Raw genomic sequence first — 20,263 nt, 5'->3', positions numbered from 1 at the left:
CCAGTGATTCTAAGGGACAAAATCCCAGGTGGGGAATAAAATTCGACCACCTTAAGCTAGTGTTTTCCATGCCTAGAATTCAGCTGGCGCCAGATGCATCAGACTGAACAGGTTCCAAACCTCTCGGAGGCTCTTACCTTCTAAACAGGGACGTCTGTTTTCTAGTAAAATCAGGAAAAAGAAAAGAGAGAACTCAAAAGAGGTTCCTCCTGGCGCTCATGTATGTGAACCTAAATACTCTCTCAGTCCTCAGAGAGAGACCTCGAGAAGGAGACTTGCTGAAGCAAAGCTACAGGGGACTCTGAGGTTTCCCTGGCCCTGCGCCCCTGTCCTGCCTGGCTGATGTCAGCATCTCTCTGTGAGGTCACCACCTCCCCAGCACCTTTGACCAATAGGCTGAGCTCCTGCAAAAGGCCTTTGTGATGTCACTGCCACACCCACCCCTCCCCTGCAGTACTAATGTCCTGCCACAGGGCAGACACTTTGGAGGTTTGAGCTACTCCCTGTGGATCACCCCGCTCAATGAGTGTTCATTCTAGGAAGCAAGCCGGCTAGACAGTAAAACATCACAAGCTGCTCCCAATGCTACATTCGGTTTCTCAGAAATGAGTAGACTTTATGGCCAGAAGAGACAGTTAGAGCATCTAATCTGACCCCCTGAATATCAAAGGCCTCCTGTCTACCACAATAGCTACTTTTGGGGCAAACACATTCCAGAAAGGCATCTAATCTTTACTAATGACATCAAGAGATGGAGAATCCACCACTTTCCTTGGTAGCTTCTTCCTGTGTTCAATCATCCTCGCTGTTGAATATTTCTGCCTTATTTGTCATAGGAATTTGTCTCTTTTCACCTTCCATCCATTGGGTCTTGTTCTGCCTTTCTCTGCTAGACTAGAGAGACCTTTAATGCCCAGTATTTTCTCTCCATTAAGGCATTTCAACACTTCAATGAAGTCCCCTTCAATCTTCTTTTGATAAGGTAAACAGGTTGAGCTCTTTCAATAGCTCACTAGAAGGCATTTTTCTCCAGCCCTCAGAACATTTGGTAGCTCTTTGCTGCCCCAGCTCCAATTGCTAGGACCATCTTTTTCAAAGGAGGACACCAGGACTGGAGGCAGTATTCCAATATCAGTCTCACTGCTGCTGTGTCACCTCCCTATCCTACTCACGGCTCTGCTCCTACGTCTAATGATGGGAAGCAGGCATGGGAGGGGCTTGGAGAGTCCTTTAAAGGTCAGGGACAAGCTGGGAAGGGGCCAGGCTGAGCACTAAGGACCAGGCCCTAGGAGGGAAAGACAGGGCAGTTTAGGAGATGGGGCAGATAGTCCAGTTGGTTTCGGCTCCCAGGACCAGACACTCAGAGGTGAACGTCATTGTCGGGGCTTCTGTCCTTCTTCCCCAGTGTAGATTTGATAGTGGAGAAGACTAATGCCGTAAGGGGGAAGTGAGTTACCCCAAGGTCACCCAGTGAGTTTATATCACAAATGCATACTTGGAAGGATCCAATAGAAATATGGATTTTCCAGTCTCTTCTTTCTAGGAGTCCCCAGGGCTAAGGTAAAACCCCTGCTGCCGCTCCCCATTCTGCTCACCCCCAAGATGTGCTGGAGTTTGTCTGTGCTGGGGGGTGCTGTCAGCAGGATCAAGAGCTCGTCATCTATGTTCTCGGCGCAGGCCTTGCTCAGAGCCTGCTAGCGGAGGGAGACCAGGGGTCAGGAGCCTGCATTAGCACCGGTGTGCCATTGACCAGGAGCTGGCTGAGGTAAGCGCCGCCTGGCCGGAGCTCGCACCCAGAAACCCTGCCCCAGGTCGGAACCCCCTCCCACACCCAAATTCCCTCGCAGACCTCACACCCGGCACCCCAACCCCCTGCCCCAGGTCGGAACCCCCTCCTGTACCCTAATCCCTCCCAGACCCCACACCGCCACCCGCACCCCAATCCCCTACCCCAGCCCTGAGGCCCCTCCTGCACCCAAACTCCCTCCCAGAGTCCGCACCCCAACCCTCTGCCCCAGACCGGATCCCCCTCTGGCACCCCAAACCCCTAATCTCCAACCCAATCCCAGAGCCCACATCCCCACCGGAGCCCTCACCCCTCCCTGCACTCCAACCCCCAGCTCCAGCCCAGTGAAAGTGAGTGAGGGTGTGAGAGCGAGCGACTGAGGGAGGTGGGCTGGGCTGGAGTGAGTGGGGGTGTGACGTTATTGACATAAACTGGGACCGTCTAGATCATTGTTGGTGTTAGCTCTGCCTGGCCTGCTTGATGGCCCATTAAGGACCATCAGCTATACAACTGACCCATGGAGAGAAGGCAGTTACGCCTTGTAACTCAGCAAAGTATGCAGGAACGTGCCCATGTGACTCCAGACTCCATTTTGCTGTAATTTTCCACAGTAAGAACAAAGAGGTGTTCTTACACCTGGAAAAGACTATAAAAGGGCCGATGCCTCATCTCCATTTTGTCTTCAATCCTGCTTCTTACCTCTGGAGGGACTTTGCTACAAACTGAAGCTCTGAACAAAGGACTGATGACCCATCCCAGCTGGGGATGTTCCAGATACTTGATTTGAACCTGCAGTTTATTCTATCGCTGCTGCAAGCCTGAACCAAGAACTTCGCTATTACTGTATGTAATTGATTCCATTTAAGCAATTCTAACTCTCATCTATATCTTTTTCCTTTTATGAATAAACCTTTAGATCTAAAGGATTGGCAACAGCTTGATTTGTGGGTAAGATCTAATTTGTATATTGACCTGGGTCTGGGGCTTGGTCCTTCGGGATCGAGAGAACCTTTTTTCCCCTTTTCCTGGGTTATTGGTTTTCATAACCATTTGTCCCCATATCGAGTGGCACTGGTGGTGATACTGGGAAACTGGAGTGTCTAAGGGAATTGCTTGTGTGACTTGTGGTTAGCCAGTGGGGTGAGACCCAAGACTTCACTGTCTGGCTGGTTTGGTTTGCCTTAGAGGTGGAAAACCCCCAGCCTTGGGCTGTAACTGCCGTTTGAGCAATTTGTCCTGAATTGGCACTCTCAGTTGGGTCCCACCAGAACCAGCATCGTTACAGGCCGCCCCGGTCGTCGGCAGTATTTCGGGGGCGAGACTTTCCGCCGCCTCTGTCGGGGGTGGCATTTAGGGGGCGGGTCCTTCCGCCGCCTAGGGCGGCAAAAAAGTTGGTGGCGCTCCTGGGTGAGGAGCAGGAGATGAGCGCACGGGGCAGCTGAAAAGGGATGAGCCGGAGTGAAACTTGAAACACAAATGCAGGGGCCAAGAATCCCAATTCATCCATCCCGGACATAGGGAGTCAAATACTCACTGATGGACAATTGGTTCAGATTCTGGGACTGGTTCCTTGTGCAGCAAGTGAAGTTAACTGCACCTCAGAGCCGTGACAGAGCACTGTATAACCAGGGTCTAGTGACTCTCTCACCCTGGGCTCTCCTCAGTATAGACTCTTGTTCACACTAGTCAAATGATGTTCAAATGCTGAGAAGGAGCAGGGAAGAGACACAGAAATGACTTGTGGCCTGGCCAGCACACCTTCGAGCAGGCAACCCGAGGGGCTGCAGCTAGTCAGCTTGACTAAGCAGTTCCGAGCTCTGTCATTAAGGTCTATAGTCACCCAGCAGGAGGCGGTAGCTGCATTTCAGGTTTTTGCTCTAGCAGACAAAGGTGTAAGGAGAGCTGGCAAAGCTGATGTTAGAAACATTGACATTGGAAATCCATGTAAGTGTAGAAGAGTGACGGAACCAATTGTGCGGGGACGTGGGAATTCACTCTTACCTGGCCTCTGGGGCTGGAGGCAGCACGTGGCAGGCACTTCTCGCTCCTGCCGTACGAGGGGCAGGTGCTGCTACCGACTGCTCCCCCTAACCCCCGCCCTGCTGCGCTCTGGGGATGCTGCCCTGCTGTGGAGCTCTCAGGTGTCTTGAACTGGAATTTGTTTGGAGAGAAACTGCTAAGGAGTTTTATCAGCCCCGAGCAGAGAGTACCTGGGAGCCTGCCTGGGTCGGGCAGGTCTGGTACAGCCTCCCCCCAGATAAGGCTCTTCCCTGGACCTGCCACCCATTGGAATCTGGAACGATTCCCTCCGAGGTAACACCCGGGGCAGCCAGGGCAGGGCAGGGCAGGGCCTGCTCCCCTGGAGCGTTAGGGCTTTCAGGAGTCAGAGGTGTCAGCGGAGCAGGTTGTACATTAAAGCAGCGAAGGCAGTTGGGGGGCAGAGGAATTGGGTGCTTTGCCATTGCACTTGATCAGCTCAATTTGAAAATTCTTTCAAAGGAAATCCAGATATATACATCTGACTGGGGTACATGTACACACATACACATGCACACTCACATGTGCACACACTCATGTGCACATACACGTACACACGTACATACACATATGTACACATACATATATATACACATGTACACATACACGCACACACGCTGTCCCTGGAGCGCCCCAGGATGCAACTGACGGGGTGGCTGGCTATTATGGAGGCACAAAGGGGTTGGGAGAAAATAATCAAGAAGAACTTTTGCTGAAAATGCAAACCTAAGCTGGAAATCTGTGCAGGGCTGGGCTCAGCGAAAATGATCTTTTGAGCTGCTCTTATTAACCGTGGTCCTGTACTTCCTGGTTTGCGTCGGACCCAGGCAGGAGACTGGGCTGCTCTCAGCTGTAGAAGCCATTGGAATGAGCCAGGTCGGAATGAGCCAGGCCCTCAGAGCCTTCTGCCACCAATCGCCCCGGCAGTCACTGATCCACACCAAACCACGTCCTTCCAGTCAGGCAGTTTCATATGCACACGTCAAACCCTTGGTTTGCCACTCAGACACCACGGTGATGGGCACAGTAAGGACCGAGAGACGCTAAACAGGCAGACAGACAAGGAAATAGTGGCCCTGCCTACAGGTTTGTGTGTGGTGCAAACGGATGAACACCAGTTGCTGGCTGAAGGCACAACCTTAATTCCCGCATCTCCTGTCTGTCAGCTCTCGTTCGCTTGGCAGCCTGAGCTCCGATTTCTAACGCAGCGTTTTGCTCTGGCCTACTGTGGTTCTCATGTCCAGGGGCGCCTTGGCCCCTGGTATCAGGAGCGGTGCTAAGGAGGCTGCTTTTCAAAGGTCCTTAAGTAGAGTTGTCAACTTTCTACTTTCACAAAACCAAACGTCCTTGACCCAACCCCTTTCATGCCCTTCTCCAAGGCCTCACCCCCTGTGACAATGCAGTTCTGGTGGAACCCAACTGAGAGTGCCAACTCAGGACAAATTGCTAAAACAGGGCAGTTACAGCCCAAGGCTGGGGGTTTTCCACCTCTAAGGCAAACCAAACCAGCCAGACTAGGAGGACTTCGGTTTCATCCCACTGGCTAACCGCAAGTCTCACAAGCAATCTCCTTAGGCACTCCAGTTTCCCAGTATTACCACCAGTGCCACTTGTTATGGGGATGAATGGTTATGAAAACCAATACCCCAGTAAAAGAAAAAGGTTCTCCTGATCCCAAAGGACCAAGCAACAGACCCAGGTCAATATACAAGTCAGATCTTACCCACAAATCACGCTGCTGCCAATCCTTTAGAATCTAAAATCTAAAGGTTTATTCATAAAAGGAAAAAGATAGAGATGAGAGTTAGAATTGGTTAAATGGAATTAATTACATACAGTAATGGCAAAGTTCTTAGTTCATGGCTTGCAGCAGCGATGGAATAAACTGCAGGTTCAAATTAAGTCTCTGGAATACATCCCCCGCTGGGATGGGTCATTCAGTCCTTTGTCAGAGCTTCAGTTTGTAGCAAAGTTCCTCCAGAGGTAAGAAGCAGGATTGAAGACAAGATGGAGATGAGGCATCAGCCTTATATAGTCTTTTCCAGGTGTAAGAACACCTCCTTGTTCTTACTGTGGAAAATTACAGCCCAATGGAGTCTGGAGTCACATGGGCCAGTCCCTGCATACTTTGCTGAGTTACAAGGCATATCTGCCTTCTCTCCATGGGTCCATTGTATAGCTGATGGTCCTTAATGGGCCATCAAGCAGGCTAGGCAGAGCTAATCTCAGCTTGTCTGGGATGTCACCCAGAAGCATAGCATAAGTTTGCCATACAGACAGTATAGAGCCAATATTCATAACTTTAACTACAAAACTGATACACACATATAGACAACATAATCATAACCAGTAAACCATAACCTTGTCCTAGACACCCCATTTGACCCCCTTTATACAAGATTTGGGTGCCACTACAGGACCTTGGTTGCAACCATGTTCTATATGGTCCCAGATTATATAAAAAAAATCACACGGCCGAAGATCCGGCTGTCACAGTCGCCGCCCCACAAAATGTTAGCGTCCTAGGCGACCGACTAGGTTGCCTAATGGGTTGCACCAGCCCTGTCCGCACCTGCCTGCTGGCCCTGACAGCCCCAGTTCTCACCACAGACACACGAAACCCGCCCATCTGAATGGGATTCATCCATGCAGTCAGGAACTTCCACCCAAAGGAACTGAAGACAGGTGTGTCGTGTATCTGCTCCTCTATCCCTGACCCCTGTCCCTGGAGCGCCCCAGGATGCGACTGACGGGGTGGCTGGCTATTATGGAGGCACAAAGGGGTTGGGAGAAAATAATCAACAAGAACTTTTGCTGAAAATGCAAACCTAAGCTGGAAATCTGTGCAGGGCTGGGCTCAGCGAAAATGATCTTTTGAGCTGTTCTGATTAACCATGGTCCTGTATTTCCTGGTTTGTATCGAACCCAGAAGCAGCAGTAGCATGAGGCTTTCTCCCAGGATTTCCATTAAGGCCAAACCCCAGATACGTCCGTAATTGGTGAGAAGGGCTGACTTTACAAGGGGAGAGGGATAGCTCAGTGGTTTGAACACTGGCCTGCTAAACCCAGGGTTGTGAGTTGAATCATTGAGGGAGCCATTTAGGGATCTGGGGCAAAAATCTGTCTGGGGATTGGCCCTGCTTTGAGCAGGGGGTGGGACTAGATGACCTCCTGAGGTCCCTTCCAATCCTGATATTCTATGATAAGATTTCCAGACCACCCACATCCTACTTATCTTGAGACAAGTACCAACAGTTTGGACGCCTGTCCCAGCTGAACCTCTGCACTATGGAAATTCAGCACCGGTAGGGCTTCCAGCTTCCCTCCCCCTGAAAAAATCCCTCTTTCCAAACCTGCCCCCCAAATTCTCCCCTACCCACGCTCTCCATGCAGACTCTGTCAGGAAGGCCAATTGGACAGGGCCTTGTGTCCTGGGGATGCACTGAAGAGCCATGGTCAGGAGGGGAATGGAAAGATGCAGTTTTGGGGGGGGCTACGCCCCTTCACATTCCCCCCCCCCCATCTTCACCCCTGCCAGTGGACCAGCCAGGACTACATCTTGGGAGGAGCATAGAGAGGTTTTGGGCCAGGTGCTGGCTAAAGAGGCTTGGAGCTGAGAGCAGGGAGGCTAATCCCTGCTGTTGGTTCCTGCTGTGTTTGGAGAAGCAGGACTCTGTATGTTTCTTGTAAATAAACAAGACATCAAAAAATTACCAGACTCCACTGCCAATTTCTGCTCCCCACTGGAACATCCCCAGGGCCCCAAACTTTGACTAGCCCCTTGGGTTGAAGAGGGACACCAATATCTTTATTGTGTGGTTTCGTTGCACGTCTATCTAATCTCAGTGGTTTATCAGCAACTAATTACTGTTGCAATGTTTTCTCATGTAATAACCATATTTATTAAAAACACAGAGGGCAGGTTTTTGAACCCAAACTCACCACTGCTAATACATGCAGGATTCAGATGTAAAGTCCTGGCTTTGAGTCATCCCCCATTTAAATGCTCAATGACAGTTGCTAGAAATCCAGTGTCATGATTCATTGATCACTAATGCCAAGGGGCAGTGGCAGGGCTGGGAGAAGCAGAGGTTAATGTGGGTCTAAAGTCGTAGTGAGTGACATGGCTTCCAGCGAGGCAGAGTGGAAGCGGGGGTCCAGTTATACACACCAATCACACTCTTCCTGTCATTCGAACGCACCGGCGGGGTCAGCTCTCAGCGTTTATTCCAGGGGATTTACCGTGCAGAAGCCAACAGGGAACGGGGTGAGCAGAATGGAGGCATTGCAGGGACTGCACTGATTAGGTGGGGGATGGCGCTCCGTGTCTGATCTAATATTGTCTCAGCGGCGCCAGCTCCCAAGGAGGATGGGCTCCTCCTGCCGGACCCAGCACACATCTGTTGGCTTAACCAGGATGAGGGAAGACTTGCACTCCCCACTCTTACAGAACCCTGCCCAGTAGATGGAGCCTTTCCCATTGAGCAGGACGTTCTGACACTTGTCGTACCACCAGCCTCCATAGCTACTTGCGCAATTCCCACTGGCCTGGTCCTGATCCTTGTCACTTGTGCTGAACTTCATGTTGTCGTGTATGCCCCCCAGGCCGGAGTGGTAGGTGGTGACATAGTCCTCGCCGTCCCCAGAGTACCTGCCCAGCCTCAGCGGGTACCCGCTGGGCTCATCCTCGACACTGAAGATGTCATACTCTGCGTAGCGGGTGTTGTTGGATTTGTCCTCCACCACAAAGCGGACCTTGTAGGTGTTCTGTCGCGTGAGCAGGGACAGGTACTCGTTGCCCAGCCAGTAATCCTGCTGCACGTTCCCAGAGCCGTACTTGTAGGTGCTCCAGGACTCCTTCCAGGTGATCTCTGTGTTGTAAGAATTTCTTTGGACAACGGTCCAGCCTTTGCCTTCGGTGTCCATGTCACACCACACCACTCGAGGGGGAGAGCCTGCCGGCTGGATGACATGGACCCCGCTGGGGCTGTCCCTGGGAATGTTGCTGCAGTCTTTGGGGAACCCTGAAATGCCACGAACATCAGGTTAAGGGGGCAGGTGGGGGTGGGGGAGTGAGCGCTAGCTAGCTCGATCAAATCAGCCTGGAGTAACTGGAGGCTGGGTTTTTAGAGGCAGGTCCTGTGTATTTCACAATACTACAGCCACAGAATCCGCCCCGGCCATTCCTGGCCACAGAATCCCGCTCCAGATCTTACACTTTCATTTTACCAATAAAATAAAATAAGAATAGTTTCTTGCTCTGCTGGTTTTGAAGAAACCTTGAGAAGATGAATCAAGTGTAAACCAAGGCTCTGTATCCTTCCTGAGTCCGTACTGCTGAAGAAATGGTTTGGGGAGGGTGGGGGAGACGCTGCCAGATCCATCTCAGCGAATGTCAATTATGAAACCCATCAGTGACAATTTAAATGGGAGTTTTCAAAGAGCCTAAGGGAGTTTGACACCCGACTGTGATTGGAATTCAGTGGGATTTAGGCACCCAACTCCCTGTGGCGCCTTTGAAAATTCCAGACATCCTATCGAGGGGCTTGTCTTTGGGGCAGAAATTGTCCCGAACTATCCTGGTAGAATGAGAGCACTGTGGTTATACTGCCCCTCCCCTCCCCAGGGTCCTCCCTCGAGCCTGAGCCCCCCAGCTCCCCTACCCCCCAGACAATCCCCCTGTGTGCCCCTCCCCCATAGCTGAGCCAAGGGGGAGGAGCTGCTGAGCACTGCGGGGGCAGGGGCTCAGGGCCACCTCTGGAGCTGGTTCGGCCCCTGGCCTGCCTTGGCAAGCCCCTGAGCAGCTCCCAGAGCCGCTGGAGGTGTGGGGAGAAGGGAATGAAAACCCCTGACAAGGAGGAACTGGCTCTCCCTGCTGCCTGGACTCTGGGGGCAAGGCTTCTAGGCATGAGCGAGAGATCCCCAGCTGTTAGCCGGGGCTAGCCCTAGTATAGGAGTTGGTGAGATGGAAGGGTGGAATTCCCAGCCAATTTGGGGGGGGTGCCTGGTTCCCACACGCTGCCCTGCGGTTGGCACCAGCGCTCTTCAGTCACTGCCGGGGGCTTGGCAGCCGTTACCGGAGAAAGGGATAACGAAGCTGTGTAAAGCAAACAGCCAGTCGAGCAGCACCTCCCCCACCCCGGCTGGCCCATTCCCAGGCCCCGGATGCCTCCGAATGGGAGTAGTGGGCTCACTAGTGCAGGCCGGCCTTGCGTACCCTTCGGAGAACTCAGCGTTTCTTTGGGCCCACCGCTGGCGGGGGGGCTGGAAGGTGCATTCAGTGGATAAGTGGATCTAGGGGTGACCCCAGCATGGGGGAGAGGAGCAGAATCAGTCCCACGATACCCTGATCTCGGATATGGCAGATGATAGAAGCTCTCCGACGGGTTCTCTACTCACCCCTCTTGACCTTCTTGTGGGCCAGGGCCCCGTTGCCCTGCACGGGGGCTACGCAAAGGAGCCATCATGGACAGCGCAGACAGAAGCATGAGAGAGCTGTACTGGAACCCTGCAGGGGACAGAAACCGCTGGACATGAGACCAGGAGAGAGTTTCACAAGTGCCTAAATCCCACAAGAAGTCACTGGGATTTAGGCACTTAAGTGACTTAGCCACTCTTGAAAATGTTACCCTTAGACGCTAAGGCCAGAGTTTTCAGAGGGCTCAACTACTGGGTCAGATTTTCAGAAGAGCTCAGCTCCCAGGTAGGCACCGCAGGACATGGCTGGATGTTCAAAGGGGCTCAGCATGGGGGTGGGGGGGTGGGCCCAAGTCTCTGGAGACGGGGTGAAGCCCACCATTCACCTCTCCCCCGGCCCGGCCACTGTCTCCGTCTCTGCAGCCGGCCCGATTAGCACACAGCTGGGACCCAGCTGCATGGTAAAAACCATTCAAAGATTGCGGCTCCGATGGCCTGGCTCCCGGGTCCCGGGCGGGTCAGGGCCGGCTGGAGCGCTCCCTGTGGTGGGGAAGGAGCTGCCTCCTCTCTCCCCCGCTGCACCGCTGCAAGGGAAGTGCTGCTCGGAGCAACCCCCTCTGTCCCAGCTGCCCCCCGTCCACAGTCACTACCACCAGCTGGAGGGCAGTGCCCGCTCACCCACACAGAGACAGCAGCTGGCAGCCTCCGGCAGGGCTCTGCCCCCCCTCAGATGAGCTCCAGGTGAGAGGGGCCCAGGGCACAGAGCTGCTGTGTGCCCCACGCCAGGCATGCTGCCCCCTGCACTGCAGCCCAGAGGTGGACACGCTGCTGACACTGCAGCTGTTCTGTGGGCCCAGCTCAGGCCAGGCTTAAAGTGGGCAGAGTCGCCAGGGGCCACAGTCCTGGCCCAAAAGAGTTCAAAATGGAGCCGGGTCCCTGAGGGGTGCACTGTAAGCGCTGCCCTAGCAAGGGCATGGCCATTTATTTCAGCCGGGATTAACATAGACACCCCTCCCCCTTAGGTTTACCATATTTCAGCAAGCAAAAAAGAGGACGGGAGGAGCCCCGCCCTAGCCCCGCCCCTCCCACTTCCCGCCCCCCCAGAACCCCTAACCCTCCCCCCGTTCCTTGTCCCCTGACTGCCCCCTCCTGGGACCCCTGCCCCTAACTGCCCCCCAGGACTCCACCCCCTATCTAAGCCTCCCTGCCTCGTGTCCCCTGACTGCCCCAACCCTTATCCACACCCCCGCCCCCAGACAGACCCCTGGGACTCCCACGCCCCATCCAACCACTCCCCACCCCCTGACAGCCCCCCCCCAGAACTCCCAACCCATCTAAACCCCTCTGCTCCCTGTCCCCTGACTGCTCCGATCCCTCTCCCCACTCCTGCCCCGACAGCTCCCCCCCAGAACTCCCAAGCACCCCCCCCTCGCTCCTTGTCCCCTGACTGCCCCCTCCTGGGACCCCTGCTCCTAACTGCCCTCCAGAACCCCACCCCCCACCTAAGACTCCCTGTTCCTTGTCTCCTAACTGCCCCCTCCTAAGACCCCCCCAACTGCCCCCCAGGACCCTACCCCCTACCTGTACCCTGACTACCCAAAACTTTCTCCACTCCCCCCAAAAAGCCCCCCCCTGAACACCCGACCCCCCCACCCTCTTGACTGCCCCCTCCAGAACCTCCCTGCCCCTTCTCCTGCCCCCTGGCCCCCTTACCCTGCTGCTCAGAACAGGGTGTTGGGCTCTGTGCGAGCCGGACACGTGGCTGCGCTCCCCAGCACAACACACAACCCGGTCCCTGCCCCTGCACAGTGCTGCCGGAGTGGGGTGCGGGGCTGCCGGGGACGAGGAGCTGCCGGCTAAGAATGCAGGGCGGATCCGGCTCCTCTACAGCTGCTCCGGAGTCCAGCCCGGGACTTTCCTGCAGCCCTCCCAGCCGCTCGCTCTACTCTGCCGGGGGAGGGGGGAAATCCCGGACATTTTGAGTGCTTTACAAATTCCCCCCGGACGCTATTTTTAGCACAAAAAGGAGGACATGTCCGGGTAAATCCGGACGAATGGTAACCCTACTCCCCGTCCCCACACATGCTTTTCCCAGGCCACCTTCAGCACTCAGCACAGGGATTCACAATGACCTTGCCGGGATCAGCAGCCCAGAGCAATCCAGACTCTTGGACAGAAACCGGCTCATTCACCCCGCCCCCCCCAGGTATATCTATCCCGGCCCTGGTATTACATCTTGTGTAGCTACAGCCCACAGAACGCAGAGCACGGCATATGCAGCCCCCAATGGGAAATAGGTTGAGAACCCTACAGCAGAGGCTCATGTGTGAAGCTCCAGAGGTCCCAAGTTTGATTATAGCTGCTGCCGGCCCATGACAGTTGCAAAATGGCAGCTTTTTGTGGGGTGGGGCGGGGCGGGCAGGGTGTGTGTGTGTGTGTGTGTGTGTGTCAAACCAGAACCGGCTAAAGCCGCACTGGAGTCCGGCACCGTGCTTTCTGTCAGCCATCATTGTATTCATGTGCTGTTGCAAAATTAGAAAGTCCTCAACTAACCCCAAAAGTGACCGTGATACAAACGTGCAAATGAATTGGAGAGAGAGAGAGAGAACACCGTGTAAACGACACACGGAAACACACTGCTGCAATGGAAACACTTTGCCCAGACATGATCCCCAGACAGATTTCATTCTTTTTGGAGCTGCCTGGACCCCAAATTCTTCAGACAATGTCACAGCCCAAGTAACTGTGACACACTGCCAGCAATCTCAGGTATCCTTGTGAGAGGGAGGAGAGAGGCGTAACCCCATGGCAGGCAAAGCCAAAACTACAACGTTTGGAACTGAAGTGAAATAACAATCTGGAGTCACTCATCCTTGAAAACACGCCTCCCCGTCTCCTGACGCCCCAGAGGAGCGGGGACGCTGCCAGCTAGCAGCCGTTCACACACTGTAATAGTCTAAGACACAGAGGGCCTGAGTTCGACCTGTGACCTTGGAAAACTCATTACACTGCACCATACCTCAGTTTCCCCATTTTTAAAACATGGCTTTACCCACCAGGAGGCACTGCCAGACTCCTAGCTAGCCAGGCTCATGCTGCAGCATGCACTTGCTGGGGGAAATGCTGCTCCGTTTCAAAGTAAAAGCAGCATGTACCTCAATGCGCCCCCATCCCTTGTGCCTCGGCCAGGCAGGGTCAGGAAAGCAGACAATGCACCAGGGCTCCCCTCCCCGTTGTGCACCTGCCCGGGCTGAGGGGCGGCACTGAGAGGAGTGCAGGCTGCCCCTCTCTATGCGGTAGTTACTGCGTCTGTCTGGGCACGTTCCTTCCTGTGCCCGGGCACTCAGGGCACATGGTGTCCCACAGGGGCCACATAGCATGCCCTGCCACTGCACCTCCCCCACGTGCCCACACCGCCTGGGGCTCTGGTGCCCACCACCAGGCTCTGGCCCTACATCTCCAGGCTGTGTGAAATACTGGGCATTTCAATAAAACTCAACCATCCCGACGCTGCAGCTGAGCGGGCGAGTTAGCAACCTGAAGCGTCCCACTTCTACATCAGAAACCAGAGCCGGGGCTCCATGCCTTTATGGGGAAAGCACCACTCCACACCCAGCTTATCTTGCTTTTTCAACTGCTGACCTCAAGCCTGGCCTGTGGGCAGGGAGGGAGCCCCCTCCGGAACGTCTGCCCATCCTTTATTTACCGCAGATACCAGATTTCTTGGGCTCCCTCCCTCCTCGCCGAGAATGCCAACGTTTCTGAAGCCGGGCAGGTGTGAGCCAGGGATTTAATTTCTCAGTGGGACTCTGCGGCATTACCGTATCATCGGCCTTCCAGACGAAGGACGCACTAAATGGAGAGGATCAAGCCAGAGGAGATGGCAGGAACGGGGGTTGTGCAGAACGCGATGGGGGTGTAACGCTTGTGCCAGGTGGTATTGGCAGTGACAAGGACGAGAATCAGGATCTCGGGGTTCCTCTTAGCATTGCAAAGCAGAACCAGCTGGAGCGCCCCTCCCAGAAATCTGGGAAACTGACCAGCACGCCCCTAACAGGCAGCTGTTCCCCCGTCGCGAGCGCTGAGTCTGTGTCTAACACCGGAGAACTTTTATTTAGAGGAGAAAGAAACGCAGCATGAACTGGGGAAACCACCACAAGAGTGACTCAGCAGTATGTGAACTGTGAGTGAAACACCCGCTCTACAATCCATTGGGCAGCAGCCCCTTGCCTCAGTTTCCCAGCTTAGGATGAGAGAGTCCAATGGACGAATGTCCCTTTGGCACACCCCTCCCATTTTCCCTCTGCTGTCCCCTTACCCAGTTTACGGGCCCAGCTCAGCAGAGTTTGAGAGTTCAGGGGGTGTTCGGGGGGGAGGGGGGTTCGCCTCCTGCCCCAGGGAGAGAAGGGGTGGGCCAGGGATGCCTCTGCTCTGCACCGCTGCTGCTCCATGCTGCCGTCTCTGCCTGGAGCTGCGATGCCATGCTGTGAGGGGCCTCCAGCCCGGAGTGAGTCCAGCTCTTAGTGACTTCTCTGGCTAGGGGGAACCTCGCTGCTGCTCCCCCCTCTACTGTCTTTCACCGCAGCACCGGCTCTATGGTGCCCAGGCAAACTGGCTTCACGGTGTTTTCAGCTCTAGGGATCACTGAGAAGAAACCAGGACTTCCAGCTGAGTCCAGTCAGCTCTGTCTTTAAGCACTGGGCAGACCCAACGTTTTGTAGGCGCCTTTCACCAAACCCACACATCCGGTGGGAACCCCTCTCCCCACCCCCCTCGGACTTTCAGTTCCATTTGGTATCACTAACCCCTGCTTAGCACGTGGGGTTACAGAGACTGAACCCCCGCTCCCGCCATTGTCCCGACAGGTCACGGCCGGGTGAGGAGATCCCTGAGTGGGATGGGCTGGAGCGAGACTGCGCTGCTGCTGCATCTGTCCCACAGGGAAGAGGATCAAACTGGATTCATTCAGCGACTGTCAAGGCAGCTGCTCTCTGTGTCCCAGCTCTCTGGCTGGGATACAGAGGGCAGGAACTGGTGCATTAGAGGGAACAGCTCCACGTCCGTATAGTTCTGGAAAAGAGCACCCAGGCGGTTCACCCGCATGCACACTTCTCGACCCTGCAACCTGCCAGCACCTGGCACACGCCATCGAAATGTGCAACAAAGGACACGAGATGGGACCTGTTTATTTTGTTGCACGTGGCACCAGTTTGCTTAGTGTGATGTGCTCCAGTCTGCTCATTTGGGGAGCAGGTTTTGGGATGAGGGGGAGTTTGTGCTGTCACACAAACAACGAATGAATCTCCCACATGCAATTCATGCTGCCTCCTCCCCCCACCCGCACACCCCGAATGACAGCTGCAGCCGGCCCCATAAGTCTGCCTGCCCCAACAAACTGGTAAAGCAGCTTCCAGTGGATTCTGGCTGATTCTGGCTACGCATCTGTGACGAACTGGGACTGTTCTTACTGTAACCCTTCTGCCCATCTAAGTTAGCAGCAACAAGGGCCGGGTTCTGTATCTAGGGGTTCCGTTTCAATAACGCAATGCAAAACCGGATTGAGCCCCCACCCAGTGACCTGGGACAATTACATACCACGCCCTGGGTGCCTCTAAGAGGCAATATTTCCCCTATCGCAAGCACGGAGTCTGAGTGTAACAGAAAATGTTTACTAACATGAGGTAAACGACATCAGCATTAAATTGGAAAAACACCACAAACAGGATTCATAACACAAACCATGAGCAAAAAACCCACCCCAGCAAGTTGGGCTGTGTCCTTTCCCTTGGGTTCTTGAAACCAGCAACCCAAGGATCACTAAAGTCCCAAAAGTCCAACAACACCCCAAAGTCTCTGTCCCTGGTCAGTGCAGCCCCAGAGTTTGGGGGGGGCACGCAGGGTGTTAAGGGGCACCTTACGTGATCCGAGGCCAACAGGGTTCTAGCACAGCCTCCACCAGCTACCCTGTGAGCTGCTCCCACCGTCCCACGAACTGCTCTGGCAGCTTTCAACCCCTCAAAGAGGACCCATAGGATCAGGTACAAACAACTGTCCCCATCTTCTCTCTATTCATTGGGTTTTGTAACCCATGCCCCTTGTCAAGCAAGTGCTACTTAGGTAATGGTGAAGGACTCACTCAGTCCTTCTGTCATACAACAGTTTCACTGGCCTTGATTCACAGAATCAGGGTAACAAAACTTTATTCTTCCTGTCCCAATAACAGAGAAAACTGGGGATCCCACACCAGCCAAAGTAACCACTTTCAGTTGCTGTTGTTTCATGCCAGGCGAGTGGGTGTGCCTATGCAAACAAGATCAGTCCCTAGACTTCTTTTCCACACTCACCATAATTCACCACCAGATGTCAGGGTAGAGCTCATCCTGATTCTGCTTACATCACTGTGGTCTTTGAATGCGGACAGGGGAGTGTGGCTAGGATAGTCTGCATTGGGGGATGGGAGACTGACCGGAGAATACCTGAGCATGTAACATGAGAACCCAGGAAGGGGTTAGAGGCCAGGTGACACCTTTGCCCGGGAAACTGAACAAAGGCTGTGGGAGGGGTGGCTGAAGGGAGAGTTTCAGGAGCTGGCTGGTGGAATGGCTGGGAGGCAGACAGGGCTCTGACCTCCCAAGGGGGCTGGGGTGCCCGAGGACCCCAAGATGGACCTAACTGAGGGGGTCCTGTTTTCTGTGCCTGCAGGACCTGTCTTGAACTGTGTCCCTGTCGTCTAAATAAACCTTCTGCTTTACTGGCTGGCTGAGAGTCATGGTGAATCGCAGGAAGCTGGGGGTGCAGGACCCTGAGTCCCCCCACACTCCGTGACAGGATCACCCCCATCAGCTGGGCGTGCTGGGCCGACCCCATGCACAACAGGGGCAGCAGCGCGGCCGCCCTCACGCTCTGATTATGACTCGGGATTGTGGGGGCTTCTCACCTGTCCCATGGAAACGTGGCCAAAGGCGCCAATTGTCCCTTCATCAAAATGGCGCCATCTCCCACTGCTGCCAGCGGGGCTGAGGCCTGCGCGAGGGCCGCCCTGTCCCCACACTCTGTCTGCATGTGGCAGGCAGGCTGCCCTCCTGACGCTGGCTGCCACCTCCCGCTGGGCTCCAGGAGGCTGAAGCCGAGCCCACAGGCAGACTGGCTGAGGCCATGGTTCAGGGCCTGGACAGCGCATGGGGACTGTGAGGGGATGTGGGGGGAAGGCTGAGCGGGTTGCAGGGGGATGTGGGGGCAGGGATAGGGGGCAGGCTGAGGGGGACAGAGGGATATGGGCATGAGGGAGACAGAGTGTGCAGGGGGAACGCTGACGGGGTAGTGGGTGTGGGGGGCAGGGGGAAGGCTGAGGGGGGCAGGGAGTGTGGGGGGCAGGGAGAAGGCTGAGGGGGGCATGGGGATGGGGCAGAGGGGAGGCTGAGGGGGTTGGAGGTGATAATATGGGATATAAGAGCAGCTGAGGGAGGTGCAGGGGCGTGTGGGGGCAGGGGGCAGAAGAATGTGGGGGAAGGTTAAGGGGGCCGGGGTGTGGGGAGCCGAGGGAGGCTGAGGGGGGTACAGGGGGATGGGGACAGGAAGGAGGCTAAGGGAGGCAGGAGGGAGGCTCAGGGAGATGTGGGGGGCAGGGGAGAGGCTAGGGTTTGTGCGCAGAGGACAGTGCTGGGGCTGGCAGATGGGGGGATCATGGCAGCTCTCCCAGCCAGGGAGGTGGGGTGGCCTTCCTCTCCCAGCAGCCGGGGCTGGGCCGTGCTGCAACGTTCCCAACTCTCAGGCAGGGCTGGCTCTAATTTTTTTGCTGCCCCAAGCAAAAAAAAAGAGTGCCGCCCTCCATAGCGCCGCCATAACACACGCCCTCAGCACCGCGACGCCACCCCACCCCCGCGGAGCGCTGCGTAGCCGAACACCCCCCCTCCGCGACGCGACGCCGAACACACCCCACCCCCGCGGAGTGCTGTGTAGCCGAACACACCCCCTGCCCCCCCCGCGAAGCGCCGCCGAACACAACCCCCCCCCGCGGAGCACCGCCGAACACATACCCCCCCCGCGGTGCGCTGCCAAACACACCCCACCCCCGCGGAACGCCACACCGCTGAATCCCCCACCCCCCGCGGAGTGCCACGCCCCCAAACACCCCACCGCCGAGCCACGCTGCCAAACAGCGCCCCCGACCCCGCGGAGCGCCCCGCCGTGCCGCCACACCCCCCCGGAGCACTGCTGCCGAATCCCACCCCCAGTGCCCCCCATGCGCCCAGCCGATGAAACAAAAACAACCCACCCCACCCCCAGCGACCAAACTCCCCCCATCCAAACCCCCCCCCCACCCCAAGATTGGCCGCCCCTTACCAGATGCCGCCCCAAGCACGTGCTTGGTCGGCTGGTGCCTGGAGCCGGCCCTGCTTTCAGCGGCTGAGTGCGAGTCCCGGGCTTTGGGCACCAATAGGAGGAGCTGCCGTGGTAGTGGGAGAAGCTCCTCTGACGCCGTGATGTTCAGGGCTGGGCCTGCGGGCAGAGCTCTGTGCGAGAGCCCCAGGGCTGAGGGCACAGACCCGCCCTGCTCTCCCCACGTGTCTGACCCCATAGCAGAGAGGGTGCCAGGGCAGGGCACGGGGGACCTCAGCAGAGGAGAGGGCGGCGGGAGGCAGAGGAGTGTTGCTGCTGGGGGCAGACAGTACCAGGCAGTGGCTGGCAGTTCCCCTGCCTTACGGGGAGGAGAGGGGAAGTGGAGTCTCCATCGGAGCAGCCAGCAGGAGCCGGGCATTACAGGCTGACTTTTCTACCTGGGATGATCACACCCTTTGGCCGGGGAGTCAAAAGCCGGATGTAAAAACATGCTCTGATTTGTTTTCTTTTTAGAACAAGGAACCCACCAGCCTCACTGTTCCTTCTCCCCCCTCTGGTGAATACTGGGTCACCGCGTGGACAAGCCAGTCTGGTGCCTTACTTCAGGGCTCAGTTTCTTCTTCAGCTGAGGAGAAAGGAACCATGGAACAGCAACATAACGTCACAGTCCCGTTCCCCACCTGTCCTGTGGGGTCTTCTGGCCTTTAGAGATACTGGTCAGGGCCTTCCCCAGTCTGCGGGGGGCCACCGGGCCTGCTGGCCTCCTCGCAGCCTCTGCTGAGGCTACAGGACAGAGGCCTCTTCAGTTTGCAGAAAAAAAGAAATCTCTGGGGTGAGCACACAGCAGATGTCTGTTTTCCCAGGGCCAGATGCTGCCACCTTGTCACTGGAAGGGCCCGTGAGACCTCTGACCACAGATGAGGGAGGACGCCCAGCCTGGCTAGACAGATTCCTTCGTGCCATGGCTGGGGACAGAAGCCTGCAGCCAAAGCTCACACTGCAGGAAACAACCTGCAGAGACCTTTCATCTCCCCAGGGTCAGACGTCACCACTAGGAGAATGTGAGCGCCGGAGCACTGGGGGAGCTGGGCTGAGATGGCATCCCAGGGCACAACCACCTGTGTCAAGTCCATTCTGATTCCACGCTCAGCAAAGATGCAGGGAGCTGTGCGGTCAGGAGAGGCGCTGGTCAGAATTTGCCAGTGGAACTGTTTTTCCATCAGAAATTGCCAGCTTGTCAAAATCCAAACGTTTCCTGGGAACACTTCGATTTGGACAAACCTTCAGACAGAAAGCAGGCAGGTTTCGCACGGAAAGCTGCTTGGGTCCCTGCCAGCTCGCTCGCTTGCCCACCTGCTTGACAGGCTGATGGGGGGCCTGGGCTTCCAGGCTGCCGAGAGAAGCCCTGGCTCCCAAGATCCCAGGGTCCCTGAAACCCTCTCCTCGCGGGGGTAATGTTCTGGTTACTGCACAGCTCTAGGAGGAGGGGAGGTATCCGATGCCCCACAAGCCACCAATCCTCCCTGCCAAGGTCCCAGTAACTACGACAGCCTGTGAGAACATCCTAACATTTAGGGCACTTTCCCTGCCCGGTGAAAGGGTGCGAGCTGGACCCCTCCCTGCCACCACAGTCCAGCACTGCCGAGAAAGCCAAGTGTGGACTAAACTAAGCCCCTGGTTAAC

General features: G+C 55.7%; 1 protein-coding gene across 1 annotated transcript; it reads right to left on the bottom strand.

Moving 5' to 3' along the window:
• Positions 1–8,167: 8,167 nt before the first annotated feature.
• LOC128839274 (fibrinogen-like protein 1-like protein) lies at positions 8,168–10,280 on the bottom strand (the record flags this gene model as incomplete). The annotated part of the gene is made up of 2 exons (XM_054032134.1): positions 8,168–8,847; positions 10,223–10,280. Coding segments are annotated over 2 exons (738 nt in total), but the record flags the coding sequence as incomplete, so codon positions are not given.
• Between the last annotated feature and the right edge of the window lie 9,983 nt (positions 10,281–20,263).

This window comes from Malaclemys terrapin, chromosome 6 (assembly GCF_027887155.1).
Source record: "Malaclemys terrapin pileata isolate rMalTer1 chromosome 6, rMalTer1.hap1, whole genome shotgun sequence".
Classification (NCBI taxonomy): domain Eukaryota; kingdom Metazoa; phylum Chordata; order Testudines; family Emydidae; genus Malaclemys; species Malaclemys terrapin.
This window is presented reverse-complemented; position numbering and strand designations above follow the sequence as displayed.